This window comes from Hyperolius riggenbachi, chromosome 10, assembly GCF_040937935.1.
Source record: "Hyperolius riggenbachi isolate aHypRig1 chromosome 10, aHypRig1.pri, whole genome shotgun sequence".
NCBI lineage: Eukaryota > Metazoa > Chordata > Amphibia > Anura > Hyperoliidae > Hyperolius > Hyperolius riggenbachi.
Window position 1 is genome coordinate 296,065,822 of NC_090655.1, and position 18,768 is coordinate 296,084,589.

At 47.7% G+C, this 18,768-nt stretch overlaps 1 protein-coding gene across 1 annotated transcript in view; it reads right to left on the reverse strand.

Moving 5' to 3' along the window:
- Nucleotides 1-18,768, reverse strand: part of LOC137535630 (oocyte zinc finger protein XlCOF7.1-like) — a 63,412-nt gene that overhangs the window by 19,509 nt on the left and 25,135 nt on the right. Inside the window, exons 3-4 of the mRNA XM_068257488.1 lie at nucleotides 8,578-8,682; nucleotides 2,492-2,612 (exon numbers count right to left, since the gene is read on the reverse strand). Coding sequence (XP_068113589.1) covers nucleotides 2,492-2,612; nucleotides 8,578-8,682 — 226 coding nt within the window. The remainder of the gene's footprint in view (nucleotides 1-2,491; nucleotides 2,613-8,577; nucleotides 8,683-18,768) is intronic.

An 18,768-nucleotide genomic window follows, 5' to 3' on the forward strand; every position in this document is an offset into this window, starting at 1 on the left:
TGCGCAGTCTTCCTGGGCGGACGGCGTAGGCGCTGTCTGCATTGGCCACTCTCTTTTGTTCCCAGATTGGTCGGCGTTTGTAATAAGTAGTTTTGATGTTTTAATCTCTGAGCAATCTAAATATGTGATGATTAGAATTCTCTGAGTGGCTTGGGCCCAGCTATGATGAGAAGAATAGTTATCTATATTGGATGTGACGCGATTGAGATATCAAAGCTATAGATAAATTATATATGTGATATTGATAAGACTGATTGAAAGAAATCTTCTATTATCTAGCATAGGCATACAAGGCTGGAGTGGAAATTCTATAGACAATAGGTCTGCTCTCAGGAAGTCTTTGCTTTGAGAAGCAATGGTATGTATAGGATAACCATCCCCACATAGTGGAATAAGAAGATTGGTCAAACAGATGTTTCTCATTATCTCTGGCCAAGGCATACCAGAAGATTGCCAGTTCTGGTTTAAGCCAGAATGGAACGTGCTTTCTCTGGGATATATGAACAGTGAACTGAAATAGCTAGATTCAGTAGTCGACCAATAGAGACTACAGCATTGTTTAATGGGACCAATCACAGATAGCATCGTGTTATATTGTGGGTCCATTCCATTTAAGTTATACAGGGTACTGAGGCGGGAAAAGGTTCATTCCTTTCTTTCCTTTCTTCCTGCTTCCAGCCTCAAGCACAGACTCATACACACACCCACATTCATATTCACATACATGCAGACATATAGGCTAGTACAATAAGTTTTTATTAATATACTTGCAGATTACTCAGCAATCAATTTGTTCATCTTTTGTAATCATTTATAATGTAACTAAGATTTGTACCTTTATTGATTTATTTTTGAATATTCATGGAAGATCAATAATGTTAAATAAACAACCACATCCTTTTAAATGATTTACTCTGGTCTCTGAAAGACTTTGTGTTCAAGTTACTAATCCCACATTTAACAGCGTTCTGCTGCGGTCTTTTAGGAGGACACTGTCGCTCCATTTTTGATTGGCTGGGAGCCTTGGCATGTCTCTCGGGATTGGGCGCTCCCTTTAGCTACTTCCGTATTCAGATACGGAAGCTTTGGTATACAGTGACGTTTTTTCTTCGCCGCAGCGCACATGACTAGCCAGTGTGGAGAGAGGGGTGTGTCGGACTTCCTCCCAGTGATTGGATATAGTCCTATGGCGGACGCTGTAGGCCACATTGCAATTGGATACTGTGATCCTGGAGTATATCCTGCTTTTCCCACATGTATTTTATACATGTGAGGCAGTTGGTGAGTATCCATATTGTGGATAAAATGTGTGTTAACACCAGGAGATGATATACATTATATAAATAACAACTTTGGATGTTTGTTTGGAATGTACTATTCTGTGGCTTTCTATTGGAGGTTTGGGAACATGAATATGCATGTATGCAAATCCTGCAGTTTTCTATGTGGTCCTCTTTGAGACCTTAAATGAACTATTGTATGAACTAGACAACATTATGGGCTGGTCATGATTTGAGAAAGGACCTATGATGGCCAGAAACGCCTGTGCGTCATCTATTTTGCACAAACCCATAGATGGATTTTAATTGTTTTTATGAGCTATAAATAAAGATACACTTTTTGATGGTGCGGATCGTATGGAGTATTTTGTATTATTATGTACCTCATGTTCGTTTCATACTTTGTACAACGCCACAGAATATGTTGCAGCTCTATAAATCAATAATAATAATAATAATGATACATGCTATTTGGATGTCGGGTTCCCCCGTTATGCCCTAGCGATGTGGGAGAGCTAAGAAAGGCGGGGCTGAATCTATTTACCAGCCAATCGGAGGAGAAGGGAGGGTTTATCCTCGCCTTCCTCTGCCTCTCCATTGTATTCTTAACCTCCTTAGCGGTAACCCCGTGCTGGACACGGGGTAAGCCGCCGGAGGGTGCCGCTCAGGCCCTGCTGGGCCGATTTTCATAATTTTTTTTTTGCTGGACGCAGCTAGCACTTTGCTAGCTGCGCCAGCACTCTGATCGCCGCCGGCCCCCGCCCGATCGCCGCTATCTGCTGCGGCGCGCGCCCCCCCCCCCCCCCAGACCCCAGCGCTGCCTGGCCAATCAGTGCCAGGCAGCGCCGAGGGGTGGCCCGGGACTCCCAATGACGTCCCGACGTCAGTGACGTCGGTGACGTCATCCCGCCCCGTCGCCATGGCGACGGGGGAAGCCCTCCAGGAAATCCCGTTCTATGAACGGGATTTCCTGATCGGAGATCGCCGAAGGCGATCGAAGCGGGCGGGGGGATGCCGCTCAGCAGCGGCTATCATGTAGCGAGCCCTGGGCTCGCTACATGATTTAAAAATAAAATAAAATAAAAAACATTGCTGCGCTGCCCCCTGGCGGGATTTTTCATACCGCCAAGGGGGTTAATTGGACATGGGATAAAAATCGACTTATTGTAAACTGCTTATTCTATATAACATCATTATGTATTATCACCTACCAGCTGACAGAAGAGTATGCCGATTCTCCATTACGTCCTTGTAGAGGTCCTTGTGTCCTGCTACATACTGCCACTCCTCCATGGAGAAATATACGGTGACATCATCACACCTTATAGGAACCTGAAACACAACATGGTACAGTCACCACACAGACACGCCCCTTGTGTTACTGGATAACATCCCATAATTCCCAGCACCTCTCACCACCCAGACACGCCCCTTGTATTACTGGATAATATCCCATAATTCCCAGCACCTCTCACCACCCAGACACGTCCCTTGTATTACTGGATAATATCCCATAATTCCCTGCTCACCACCCAGACACGCCCCTTGTGTTACTGGATAATGTCCCATAATTCCCAGCACCTCTCACCAACCAGACATGCCTCTTGTGTTACTGGATAATGTCCCATAATTCCCAGCCCCTCTCACCACCCAGACACACCCCTTGTGTTACTGGATAATGTCCCATAATGCTCTGCTCACCACCCAGACACGCCCCTTGTGTTACTGGATAATGTCTCATAATTCCCAGCACCTCTCACCAACCAGACATGCCTCTTGTGTTACTGGATAATGTCCCATAATTTCCAGCACCTCTCACCACCCAGACACGCCCCTTGTGTTACTGGATAATGTCCCATAATTCCCAGCACCTCTCACCACCCAGACACGCCCCTTGTGTTACTGGATAATGTCCCATAATTCCCAGCACCTCTCACCAACCAGACATGCCTCTTGTGTTACTGGATAATGTCCCATAATTCCCAGCACCTCTCACCACCCAGACACACCCCTTGTGTTACTGGATAATGTCCCATAATTCCCAGCACCTCTCACCACCCAGACACTCCCCTTGTGTTACTGGATAATGTCTCATAATTCCCAGCACCTCTCACCACCCAGACACGCCCCTTGTGTTACTGGATAATGTCCCATAATTCCCTGCTCACCACCCAGATAAGCCCCTTGTATTACTGGATAATGTCCCATAATTCCCAGCACCTCTCACCACCCAGACACACCACTTGTGTTACTGGATAATCTCCCATAATTCCTAGCACCTCTCACCACCCAGACATGCCTCTTGTGTTACTGGATAATGTCCCATAATTCCCTGCTCACCACCCAGACACACCCCTTGTATTTCGCAAGGAAATGAACAGCGCTACTTAAAAACAGGCAAGTGCCTACCTGCAAAAAAGTGCAAGCCCCACTTGTGGGGTCGAATACACACTGAGCATACACATGACCTGTATACCACTGGAGGATGTTGGTTTCCTGTAACAGCTTGCATGCAACCTATTAAGTACTCGTCCCTCCCACTGCAAAGAAGTCAATCCTCCATGGGAGGGGCCTAACACTAACTAAATCCTAACCTATGTATATGCATAGCCTGGGTGCGGCTAATCAAGTAAAATTTAAAATTGCGCAAAAGGTGGATCAGCGCAACACCAGGCCGCCTCCGAATGGCCTCCATCAGAGATGCGCTGAGCCCCCCCAGGAACTACAAACGCACCTTGAACCCAAACAGAAGCTCTGCATATACACTAAAAGCATGGCTGTTAAGTGGGAGCAGCTGACCAAAAACGAATTAAATTAGTACATAGCAAGGAAATGAGCAGCGCTACTTAAAAACAGGTGAGTGCCTACCTGCAAAAGAGTGCAAGCCCCACTTGTGGGATATAATACACACCGAGCATACACATGACCTGTCCCTTGTATTACTGCATATACCCCTTGTATTACTGGATAATGTCCCATAATTCCCAGCACCTCTCACCACCCAGACACGCCCCTTGTGTTACTGGATAATGTCCCATAATTCCCTGCTCACCACCCAGACACGCCCCTTGTGTTACTGGATAATGTCCCATAATATCCAGCACCTCTCACCACCCAGACACGCCCTTTGTGTTACTGGATAATGTCCCATAATTCCCAGCACTGCTCACCACCCAGACACGTCCCTTGTGTTACTGGATAATGTCCCATAATTCCCTGCTCACCACCCAGACACGCCCCTTGTGTTACTGGATAATATCCCATAATTCCCAGCATCTCTCACCACCCAGACACGCCCCTTGTGTTACTGGATAATATCCCATAATTCCCAGCACCTCTCACCACACATACACGCCTCGTGTTACTGGATAATGTCCCATAATATCCAGCACCTCTCACCACCCAGACACGCCCTTTGTGTTACTGGATAATGTCCCATAATTCCCAGCACTGCTCACCACCCAGACACGTCCCTTGTGTTACTGGATAATGTCCCATAATTCCCAGCATCTCTCACCACCCAGACACGCCCCTTGTGTTACTGGATAATGTCCCATAATTCCCAGCACCTCTCACCACCATGACACGCCCCTTGTGTTACTGGATAATGTCCCATAATTCCCAGCACCTCTCACCACCCAGACACGCCCCTTGTGTTACTGGATAATGTCCCATAATTCCCAGCACCTCTCACCACCCAGACACGCCCCTTGTGTTACTGGAAAATATCCCATAATTCCCTGCTCACCACCCAGACACGCCCCTTGTGTTACTGGATAATGTCTCATAATTCCCTGCTCACCACTCAGACACGCCCCTTGTGTTACTGGATAATGTCCCATAATTCCCTGCACCTCTTACCACCCAGACACGCTCCTTGTGTTACTGGATAATCTCCCATAATTCCCTGCTCACCACCCAGACACACCCCTTGTGTTACTGGATAATATCCTATAATTCCCAGCTCACCACCCAGACACGCCCTTGTGTTACTGGATAATGTCCCATAATTCCCAGCACCTCTCACCACCCAGACATGCCCCTTGTGTTACTGGATAATATCCCATAATTCCCTGCTCACCACCCAGACACGCCCCTTGTGTTACTGCATAATATCCCATAATTCCTAGCACCTCTCACCACCCAGACACGCCCCTTGTGTTACTGGATAATATCCCATAATTCCCAGCACCTCTCACCACCCAGACACGCCCCTTGTATTACTGGATAATATCCCATAATTCCCAGCACCTCTCACCACCCAGACACACCCCTTGTGTTACTGGATAACATCCCATAATTCCCTGCTCATCACCCAGACACGCCCCTTGTGTTACTGGATAATGTCCCATAATTCCCAGCACCTCTCACCACCCAGACACGCCCCTTGTATTACTGGATAATATCCCATAATTCCCAGCACCTCTCCCCACCCAGACACACCCCTTGTGTTACTGGATAATGTCCCATAATTCCCTGCTCACCACCCAGACACACCCCTTGTATTAGTGGATAATGTCCCATAATTCCCAGCACCTCTCACCACCCAGACACGCCCCTTGTGTTACTGGATAATGTCCCATAATTACCTGCTCACCACCCAGACACACCCCTTGTGTTACTGGATAATGTCCCATAATTCCCAGCACCTCTCACCACCCAGACACACCCCTTGTGTTACTGGATATCCCATAATTCCCAGCACCTCTTACCACCCAGACACACACCTTGTGTTACTGGATAATGTCCCATAATTCCCAGCACCTCTCACCACCCAGACACGCCCCTTGTGCTACTGGATAATATCCCATAATTCCCTGCTCACCACCCAGACACGCCCCTTGTGTTACTGGATAATGTCCCATAATCCCCAGCACCTCTCATCTCCAAGACACGCCTCTTGTGTTACTGGATAATGTCCCATAATTCCTGCTCATCACCCAGACACACCCCTTGTATTAGTGGATAATGTCCCATAATTCCCAGCACCTCTCACCACCCAGACACGCCCCTTGTGTTACTGGATAATGTCCCATAATTACCTGCTCACCACCCAGACACCCCCCTTGTGTTACTGGATAATGTCCCATAATTCCCAGCACCTCTTACCACCCAGACACACCCCTTGTTACTGGATATCCCATAATTCCCAGCACCTCTTACCACCCAGACACACCCCTTGTGTTACTGGATAATGTCCCTGAATTCCCAGCACCTCTCACCACCCAGACACGCCCCTTGTGTTACTGGATAATATCCCATAATTCCCAGCACCTCTCACCACCCAGACACGCCCCTTGTGTTACTGGATAATATCCCATAATTCCCTGCTCACCACCCAGACACGCCCCTTGTGTTACTGGATAATGTCCCATAATTCCTAGCATCTTTCACCACCCAGACACACCCCTTGTGTTACTGGATAATGTCCCATAATTCCCAGCACCTCTCACCACCCAGACACACCCTTTGTGTTACTGGATAATCTCCCATAATTCCCAGCACCTCTCACCACCCAGACACGCCCCTTGTGTTACTGGATAATGTCCCTGAATTCCCAGCACCTCTTACCACCCAGACACACACCTTGTGTTACTGGATAATGTCCCATAATTCCCAGCACCTCTCACCACCCAGACACGCCCCTTGTGCTACTGGATAATATCCCATAATTCCCTGCTCACCACCCAGACACGCCCCTTGTGTTACTGGATAATGTCCCATAATCCCCAGCACCTCTCATCTCCAAGACACGCCTCTTGTGTTACTGGATAATGTCCCATAATTCCTGCTCATCACCCAGACACACCCCTTGTATTAGTGGATAATGTCCCATAATTCCCAGCACCTCTCACCACCCAGACACGCCCCTTGTGTTACTGGATAATGTCCCATAATTACCAGCACCTCTCACCACCCAGACACGACCCTTGTGTTACTGGATAATAGCCCATAATTCCCTGCTCACCACCCAGACACGCCCCTTATGTTACTGGATAATGTCCCATAATTCCCTGCTCACCACCCAGACATGCCCCTTGTGTTACTGGATAATGTCCCATAATTACCTGCTCACCACCCAGACACCCCCCTTGTGTTACTGGATAATGTCCCATAATTCCCAGCACCTCTTACCACCCAGACACACCCCTTGTTACTGGATATCCCATAATTCCCAGCACCTCTTACCACCCAGACACACCCCTTGTGTTACTGGATAATGTCCCTGAATTCCCAGCACCTCTCACCACCCAGACACGCCCCTTGTGTTACTGGATAATATCCCATAATTCCCAGCACCTCTCACCACCCAGACACGCCCCTTGTGTTACTGGATAATATCCCATAATTCCCTGCTCACCACCCAGACACGCCCCTTGTGTTACTGGATAATGTCCCATAATTCCTAGCATCTTTCACCACCCAGACACACCCCTTGTGTTACTGGATAATGTCCCATAATTCCCAGCACCTCTCACCACCCAGACACACCCTTTGTGTTACTGGATAATCTCCCATAATTCCCAGCACCTCTCACCACCCAGACACGCCCCTTGTGTTACTGGATAATGTCCCTGAATTCCCAGCACCTCTCACCACCCAGACACGCCCCTTGTGTTACTGGATAATCTCCCATAATTCCCAGCACCTCTCTCCACCCAGACACGCCCCTTGTGTTACTGGATAATATCCCATAATTCCCTGCTCACCACCCAGACACGCCCCTTGTGTTACTGGATAATGTACCATAATTCCCAGCACCTCTCACCACCCAGACACGCCCCTTGTGTTACTGGATAATATCCCATAATTCCCAGCACCTCTCACCACCCAGACACACCCTTTGTGTTACTGGATAATCTCCCATAATTCCCAGCACCTCTCACCACCCAGACACGCCCCTTGTGTTACTGGATAATGTCCCATAATTCCCAGAACCTCTCACCACCCAGACACGCCCCTTGTGTTACTGGATAATATCCCATAATTCCCAGCACCTCTCACCACCCAGACACACCCTTTGTGTTACTGGATGTCCCATAATTCCCAGCACCTCTCACCACCCAGACACACCCCTTGTGTTACTGGATATTATCCCATAATTCCCAGCACCTCTCACCACCCAGACACACCCTTTGTGTTACTGGATAATCTCCCATAATTCCCAGCACCTCTCACCACCCAGACACGCCCCTTGTGTTACTGGATAATCTCCCATAATTCCCAGCATCTTTCACCACCCAGACACACCCCTTGTGTTACTGGATAATGCCCCATAATTTTCAGCAGCTCCCACCTCTCCTGTCAGCAGCTCTATCATCTTCCTGGTTACTTCCAGAATTTTCTGTTCTTTGATCTTCTCTGGTATTAAGTTGTGAGGCAATGGCACTCCAATAGAACTCTGTCGAAAAAAAAAATAAAGAATTTGACTAGTTAGAAGTTTGTTACCCAATACTAAAAATGTTTTTACACCCTCATGGTTCCTTATATTACATGAGTTTGACAGTGGTTACTGTCCTTACCAGTGGTATAACAATAACCCCTGCCATTGGGCATTTTATTATTACTAGAGATAAGAGTGATGTCATGTGACCTCGCAAAATCCCCCTCACCTCTCCGGTCACCTGTGTGTTATATTACTAGAGATAAGAGTGACGTCATGTGACCTCCCAGAATCCCCCTCACCTCTCCGGTCACCTGTGTGTTATATTACTAGAGATAAGAATGATGTCATGTAACCTCCCAGAATCCCCCACACCTGTCCGGTCACCTGTGTGTTATATTACTAGAGATAAGAGTGACGTCATGTGACCTCCCAGAATCCCCCTCACCTCTCCAGTCACCTGTGTGTTATATTGCTAGAGATAAGAGTGACGTCATGTGACCTCTCAGAATCCCCCTCACCTCTCCTGTCACCTGTGTGTTATATTACTAGAGATAAGACTAACGTCATGTGACCTCCCAGAATCCTCCTCACCTCTCCAGCCACCTGTGTGCTATATTACTAGGGATAAGAGTGATGTCATGTGACCTCCCAGAATCCCCCTCACCTCTCCAGTCACCTGTGTGTTATATTACTAGAGATAAGAGTGATGTCATGTGACCTCCCAGAATCCTCCTCACCTCTCCGGTCACCTGTGTGTTATATTACTAGAGATAAGAGTGACGTCATGTGACCTCCCAGAATCCCCCTCACCTCCCCAGTCACCTGTGTGCTATATTACTAGAGATAAGAGTGACGTCATGTGACCTCCCAGAATCCCCCTCACCTCTCCAGTCACCTGTGTGTTATATTGCTAGAGATAAGAGTGACGTACTGGACCTCCCAGAATCCCCCTCACCTCTCCTGTCACCTGTGTGTTATATTACTAGAGATAAGAGTGACGTCATGTGACCTCTCAGAATCCCCCTCACCTCTCCGGTCACCTGTGTGTTATATTACTAGGGATAAGAGTGACGTCATGTGACCTCCCAGAATCCTCCTCACCTCTCCAGTCACCTGTGTGTTATATTACTAGAGATAAGAGTGATGTCATGTGACCTCCCAGAATCCCCCTCACCTCCCCGGCCACCTGTGTGTTATATTACTAGAGATAAGAGTGATGTCATGTGACCTCCCAGAATCCCCTCACCTCTCCATTCACCTGTGTGCTATATTACTAGAGATAAGAGTGACGTCATGTGACCTCCCAGAATCCTCCTCACCTCTCCGGTCACCTGTGTGTTATATTACTAGAGATAAGAGTGACGTCATGTGACCTCCCAGAATCCCCCTCACCTCTCCAGTCACCTGTGTGCTATATTACTAGAGATAAGAGTGACGTCATGTGACCTCCCAGAATCCCCCTCACCTCTCCAGTCACCTGTGTGTTATATTGCTAGAGATAAGAGTGACGTCCTGGACCTCCCAGAATCCCCCTCACCTCTCCTGTCACCTGTGTGTTATATTACTAGAGATAAGAGTGATGTCATGTGACCTCCAAAAATCTCGCTCACCTCTCCAGTCACCTGTGTGTTATATTAATAGAGATAAGAGTGACGTCATGTGACCGCCCAGAATTCTCCTCACCTCTTCGGTCACCTGTGTGTTATATTACTAGAGATAAGAGTGACGTCATGTGACCTCCCAGAATCCCCCTCACCTCTCCAGTCACCAGTGTGTTTTATTACTGGCAATAATAGTGACGTCATGTAACCTCCCAGAATCCCCCTCACCTCTCCAGTCACCTGTGTGTTTTATCACTAGACATAAGAGTGAGGTCATGTGACCTCCCAGAATCCCCCTCACCTCTCCGGTCACCTGTGTGTTATATTACTAGAGATAAGAGTGATGTCATGTGACCTCCCAGAATCCCCCTCACCTCTCCGGACACCTGTGTGTTATATTACTAGAGATAGGAGTGACGTCATGTGACCTCCCAGAATCCTCCTCACCTCTCCGGTCACCTGTGTGTTATATTACTAGAGATAAGAGTGATGTCATGTGACCTCCAAAAATCTCGCTCACCTCTCCAGTCACCTGTGTGTTATATTAATAGAGATAAGAGTGACGTCATGTGACCTCCCAGAATCCCCCTCACCTCTCCAGTCACTTGCGTGTTATATTGCTAGAGATAAGAGTGATGTCATGTGACCTCCCAGAATCCCCCTCACCTCTCCGGTTACCTGTGTGTTATATTACTAGAGATAAGAGTGATGTCATGTGACCTCCCAGAATCCCCCCCACCTCTCTGAACACCTGTGTGTTATATTACTAGAGATAAGAGTGACGTCATGTGACCTTCCAGAATCCCGCTCACCTCTCCAGTCACCTGTGTGCTATATTACTAGAGATAAGAGTGACGTCATGTGACCTCCCAGAATCCCCTCACCTCTCCAGTCACCTGTGTGTTATATTGCTAGAGATAAGAGTGACGTCCTGGACCTCCCAGAATCCCCCTCACCTCTCCTGTCACCTGTGTGTTATATAACTAGAGATAAGAGTGATGTCATGTGACCTCCCAGAATCCTCCTCACCTCTCCAGTCACCTGTGTGTTATATTGCTAGAGATAAGAGTGATGTCATGTGACCTCCCAGAATCCCCCTCACCTCTCTGGTCACCTGTGTGTTATATTACTAGAGATAAGAGTGACGTACTGGACCTCCCAGAATCCCCCTCACCTCTCCTGTCACCTGTGTGTTATATTACTAGAGATAAGAGTGACGTCATGTGACCTCTCAGAATCCCCCTCACCTCTCCGGTCACCTGTGTGTTATATTACTAGAGATAAGAGTGATGTCATGTGACCTCCCAGAATCCCGCTCACCTCTCCGGTCACCTGTGTGTTATATTACTAGAGATAAGAGTGATGTCATGTGACCTCCCAGAATCCCCCTCACCTCTCCGGTCACCTGTGTGTTATATTACTAGGGATAAGAGTGACGTCATGTGACCTCCCAGAATCCTCCTCACCTCTCCAGTCACCTGTGTGTTATATTACTAGAGATAAGAGTGACGTCATGTGACCTCCCAGAATCCCCCTCACCTCCCCGGCCACCTGTGTGTTATATTACTAGAGATAAGAGTGATGTCATGTGACCTCCCAGAATCCCCTCACCTCTCCAGTCACCTGTGTGCTATATTACTAGAGATAAGAGTGACGTCATGTGACCTCCCAGAATCCCCCTCACCTCTCCAGTCACCTGTGTGCTATATTACTAGAGATAAGAGTGACGTCATGTGACCTCCCAGAATCCCCCTCACCTCTCCAGTCACCTGTGTGTTATATTGCTAGAGATAAGAGTGACGTCCTGGACCTCCCAGAATCCCCCTCACCTCTCCTGTCACCTGTGTGTTATATTACTAGAGATAAGAGTGATGTCATGTGACCTCCAAAAATCTCGCTCACCTCTCCAGTCACCTGTGTGTTATATTAATAGAGATAAGAGTGACGTCATGTGACCTCCCAGAATCCCCCTCACCTCTCCAGTCACCTGTGTGTTATATTGCTTGAGATAAGAGTGATGTCATGTGACCTCCCAGAATCCCCCTCACCTCTCCGGTCACCTGTGTGTTATATTACTAGAGATAAGAGTGATGTCATGTGACCTCCCAGAATCCCCCTCACCTCTCCGGTCACCTGTGTGTTATATTACTAGAGATAAGAGTGATGTCATGTGACCTCCCAGAATCCTCCTCACCTCTCCAGTCACCTGTGTGCTATATTACTAGAGATAAGAGTGATGTCATGTGACCTCCCAGAATCCTCCTCACCTCTCCAGTCACCTGTGTGTTATATTACTAGAGATAAGAGTGACGTCATGTGACCGCCCAGAATTCTCCTCACCTCTTCGGTCACCTGTGTGTTATATTACTAGAGATAAGAGTGACGTCATGTGACCTCCCAGAATCCCCCTCACCTCTCCAGTCACCAGTGTGTTTTATTACTGGCGATAATAGTGACGTCATGTAACCTCCCAGAATCCCCCTCACCTCTCCAGTCACCTGTGTGTTTTATCACTAGACATAAGAGTGATGTCATGTGATCTCCCAAAATCCCCCTCACCTCTCCGGTCACCTGTGTGTTATATTACTAGAGATAGGAGTGACGTCATGTGACCTCCCAGAATCCTCCTCACCTCTCCGGTCACCTGTGTGTTATATTACTAGAGATAAGAGTGATGTCATGTGACCTCCAAAAATCTCGCTCACCTCTCCAGTCACCTGTGTGTTATATTAATAGAGATAAGAGTGACGTCATGTGACCTCCCAGAATCCCCCTCACCTCTCCAGTCACCTGCGTGTTATATTGCTAGAGATAAGAGTGATGTCATGTGACCTCCCAGAATCCCCCTCACCTCTCCGGTTACCTGTGTGTTATATTACTAGAGATAAGAGTGATGTCATGTGACCTCCCAGAATCCCCCCCACCTCTCTGAACACCTGTGTGTTATATTACTAGAGATAAGAGTGACGTCATGTGACCTTCCAGAATCCCGCTCACCTCTCCAGTCACCTGTGTGCTATATTACTAGAGATAAGAGTGACGTCATGTGACCTCCCAGAATCCCCTCACCTCTCCAGTCACCTGTGTGTTATATTGCTAGAGATAAGAGTGACGTCCTGGACCTCCCAGAATCCCCCTCACCTCTCCTGTCACCTGTGTGTTATATAACTAGAGATAAGAGTGATGTCATGTGACCTCCCAGAATCCTCCTCACCTCTCTAGTCACCTGTGTGTTATATTGCTAGAGATAAGAGTGATGTCATGTGACCTCCCAGAATCCCCCTCACCTCTCCGGTCACCTGTGTGTTATATTACTAGAGAGAAGAGTGACGTCATGTGACCTCCCAGAATCCTTCTCACCTCTCTGGTCACCTGTGTGTTATATTACTAGAGATAAGAGTGATGTCATGTGACCTCCCAGAATCCCCCTCACCTCTCCGGTCACCTGTGTGTTATATTACTAGAGATAAGAGTGACGTCATGTGACCTCCCAGAATCCCCCTCACCTCTCCGGTCACTGGTGTGTTATATTACTAGAGATAAGAGTGACGTCATGTGACCGCCCAGAATTCTCCTCACCTCTTCGGTCACCTGTGTGTTATATTACTAGAGATAAGAGTGACGTCATGTGACCTCCCAGAATCCCCCTCACCTCTCCAGTCACCAGTGTGTTTTATTACTGGCGATAATAGTGACGTCATGTAACCTCCCAGAATCCCCCTCACCTCTCCGGTCACCTGTGTGTTATATTACTAGAGATAAGAGTGATGTCATGTGATCTCCCAGAATCCCCCTCACCTCTCCGGTCACCTGTGTGTTATATTACTAGAGATAGGAGTGACGTCATGTGACCTCCCAGAATCCCCCTCACCTCTCCAGTCACCTGTGTGTTATATTACTAGAGATAGGAGTGACGTCATGTGACCTCCCAGAATCCCCCTCACCTCTCCAGTCACCTGTGTGTTATATTACTAGAGATAGGAGTGACGTCATGTGACCTCCCAGAATCCTCCTCACCTCTCCGGTCACCAGTGTGTTATATTACTAGAGATAAGAGTGATGTCATGTGATCTCCCAGAATCCCCCTCACCTCTCCGGTCACCTGTGTGTTATATTACTAGAGATAGGAGTGACGTCATGTGACCTCCCAGAATCCCCCTCACCTCTCCAGTCACCTGTGTGTTATATTACTAGAGATAGGAGTGACGTCATGTGACCTCCCAGAATCCTCCTCACCTCTCCGGTCACCAGTGTGTTATATTACTAGAGATAATAGTGACGTCATGTGACCTCCCAGAATCCCCCACACCTTTCCAGTCACCTGTGTGCTATATTACTAGAGATAAGAGTGACGTCATGTGACCTCCCAGAATCCTCCTCACCTCTCCAGTCACCTGTGTGTTTTATTACTAGAGAGAAGAGTGACGTCATGTGACCTCCCAGAATCCTCCTCACCTCTCCGGTTACCTGTGTGTTATATTACTAGAAATAAGTGATGTCATGTGACCTCCCAGAATCCTCCTCACCTCTCCGGTCACCTGTGTGTTATATTACGATAGATAAGAGTGATGTCATGTGACCTCCCAGAATCCCCCTCACCTCCCCGGCCACCAGTGTGTTATATTACTAGAGATAAGAGTGACGTCATCTGACCTCCCAGAATCCCCCCCACCTCTCCGGTCACCTGTGTGTTATACTACTAGAGAGAAGAGTGACGTCATGTGACCTTCCAGAATCCTCCTCACCTCTCCGGTCACCTGTGTGTTATATTACTAGAGATAAGTGATGTCATGTGACCTCCCAGAATCCTCCTCACCTCCCCGGCCACCTGTGTGTTATATTACTAGAGATAAGAGTGATGTCATGTGACCTCCCAGAATCCCCCTCACCTCTCTAGTCACCTGTGTGTTATATTACTAGAGATAAGAGTGACGTCATGTGACCTCCCAGAATCCCCCTCACCTCTCCAGTCACCTGTGTGTTATATTGCTAGAGATAAGAGTGACGTCATGTGACCTCTCAGAATCCCCCTCACCTCTCCTGTCACCTGTGTGTTATATTACTAGAGATAAGAATAACGTCATGTGACCTCCCAGAATCCTCCTCACCTCTCCAGCCACCTGTGTGCTATATTACTAGAGATAAGAGTGATGTCATGTGACCTCCCAGAATCCCCCTCACCTCTCCAGTCACCTGTGTGTTATATTACTAGAGATAAGAGTGATGTCATGTGACCTCCCAGAATCCCGCTCCCCTCTCCAGTCACCTGTGTGTTATATTACTAGAGATAAGAGTGACGTCATGTGACCTCCCAGAATCCCCCTCACCTCTCCAGTCACCTGTGTGTTATATTGCTAGAGATAAGAGTGACGTCCTGGACCTCCCAGAATCCCCCTCACCTCTCCTGTCACCTGTGTGTTATATAACTAGAGATAAGAGTGATGTCATGTGACCTCCAAAAATCTAGCTCACCTCTCCAGTCACCTGTGTGTTATATTAGTAAAGATAAGAGTGACGTCATGTGACCTCCCAGAATCCCCCTCACCTCTCCAGTCACCTGTGTGTTATATTGCTAGAGATAAGAGTGACGTCATGTGACATCTCAGAATCCCCCTCACCTCTCCGGTCACCTGTGTGTTATATTACTAGAGATAAAAGTGATGTCATGTGACCTCCCAGAATCCCCCTCACCTCTCCAGTCACCTGTGTGTTATATTACTAGAGATAAGAGTGATGTCATGTGACCTCCCAGAATCCCCCTCACCTCCCCGGCCACCTGTGTGTTATATTACTAGAGATAAGAGTGATGTCATGTGACCTCCCAGAATCCCCTCACCTCTCCAGTCACCTGTGTGCTATATTACTAGAGATAAGAGTGACGTCATGTGACCTCCCAGAATCCTCCTCACCTCTCCGGTCACCTGTGTGTTATATTACTAGAGATAAGAGTGACGTCATGTGACCTCCCAGAATCCCCCTCACCTCTCCAGTCACCTGTGTGTTATATTGCTAGAGATAAGAGTGAGTCCTGGACCTCCCAGCATCCCCCTCACCTCTCCTGTCACCTGTGTGTTATATAACTAGAGATAAGAGTGATGTCATGTGACCTCCAAAAATCTCGCTCACCTCTCCAGTCACCTGTGTGTTATATTAATAGAGATAAGAGTGACGTCATGTGACCTCCCAGAATCCCCCTCACCTCTCCAGTCACCTGTGTGTTATATTGCTAGAGATAAGAGTGATGTCATGTGACCTCTCAGAATCCCCCTCACCTCTCCGGTCACCTGTGTGTTATATTACTAGAGATAAGAGTGATGTCATGTGACCTCCCAGAATCCTCCTCACCTCTCCAGTCACCTGTGTGTTATATTACTAGAGATAAGAGTGATGTCATGTGACCTCCCAGAATCCCCCTCACCTCCCCTTCCACCTGTGTGTTATATTACTAGAGATAAGAGTGATGTCATGTGACCTCCCAGAATCCCCTCACCTCTCCAGTCACCTGTGTGCTATATTACTAGAGATAAGAGTGACGTCATGTGACCTCTCAGAATCCTCCTCACCTCTCCGGTCACTTGTGTGTTATATTACTAGAGATAAGAGTGACGTCATGTGACCGCCCAGAATTCTCCTCACCTCTTCGGTCACCTGTGTGTTATATTACTAGAGAGAAGAGTGACGTCATGTGACCTCCCAGAATCCCCCCCACCTCTCCGGTCACCTGTGTGTTATATTACTAGAGAGAAGAGTGATGTCATGTGATCTCCCAGGGTCCCCCTCACCTCTCCGGTCACCTGTGTGTTATATTACCAGAGATAAGAGTGATGTCATGTGACCTCCCAGAATCCCCCTCACCTCTCCGGTCACCTGTGTGTTATATTACTAGAGATAAGAGTGACGTCATGTGACCTCCCAGAATCCCCCTCACCTCTCCGGAAACCTGTGTGTTATATTACTAGAGATAACAGTGACGTCATGTGACCTCCCAGAATCCCCCTCACCTCTCCAGTCACCTGTGTGTTATATTACTAGAGATAATAGTGACGTCATGTGACCTCCCAGAATCCCCCTCACCTCTCCGGTCACCTGTGTGTTATATTACTAGAGATAGGAGTGACGTCATGTGACCTCCCAGAATCCTCCTCACCTCTCCGGTCACCTGTGTGTTATATTACTAGAGATAATAGTGACGTCATGTGACCTCCCAGAATCCCCCACACCTCTCCAGTCACCTGTGTGCTATATTACTAGAGATAAGAGTGACGTCATGTGACCTCCCAGAATCCTCCTCACCTCTCTGGTCACCTGTGTGTTATATTACTAGAGATAAGAGTGACGTCATGTGACCTCCCAGAATCCCCCTCACCTCTCCAGTCACCAGTGTGTTTTATTACTGGAGCTAATAGTGACGTCATGTGACCTCCCAGAATCTCCCTCACCTCTCCAGTCCCCTGTGTGTTTTATTACTAGAGATAAGAGTGATGTCATGTAATCTCCCAGAATCCCCCTCACCTCTCCGGTCACCTGTGTGTTATATTACTGGAGATAAGAGTGACGTCATGTGACCTCCCAGAATCCCCCCCACCTCTCCGGTCACCTGTGTGTTATATTACTAGAGATAAGAGTGACGTCATGTGACCTCCCAGAATCCTCCTCACCTCTCCGGTTACCTGTGTGTTATATTACTAGAAATAAGTGCTGTCATGTGACCTCCCAGAATCCTCCTCACCTCTCCGGTCACCTGTGTGTTATATTACGATAGATAAGAGTGATGTCATGTGACCTCCCAGAATCCTCCACACCTCTCCGGTCACCTGTGTGTTATATTACTAGAGGTAAGAGTGATGTCATGTTACCTCCCAGATTCCCCCTCACCTCTCCAGTCACCTGTGTGTTATATTACTAGAGATAAGAGTGATGTCATGTGACCTCTCAGAATCCTCCTCACCTCTCCAATCACCTGTGTGTTATATTACTAGAGATAAGAGTGATGTCATGTGACCTCCCAGAATCCCCCTCACCTCTCCAGTCACCTGTGTGTTATATTACTAGAGATAAGAGTGACGTCATGTTACCTCCCAGATTCCCCCTCACCTCTCCAGTCACCTGTGTGTTATATTACTAGAGATAAGAGTGATGTCATGTGACCTCTCAGAATCCTCCTCACCTCTCCAATCACCTGTGTGTTATATTACTAGAGGTAAGAGTGACGTCATGTGACCTCCCAGAATCCCCCTCACCTCTCCAATCACCTGTGTGTTATATTACTAGAGATAAGAGTGACGTCATGTTACCTCCCAGATTCCCCCTCACCTCTCCAGTCACCTGTGTGTTATATTACTAGAGATAAGAGTGATGTCATGTGACCTCCCAGAATCCTGCTCACCTCTCCGGTCACCTGTGTGTTATATTACTAGAGATAAGAGTGACGTCATGTGACCTCCCAGAATCCCCCTCACCTCTCCGGTCACCTGTGTGTTATATTACTAGAGAGAAGAGT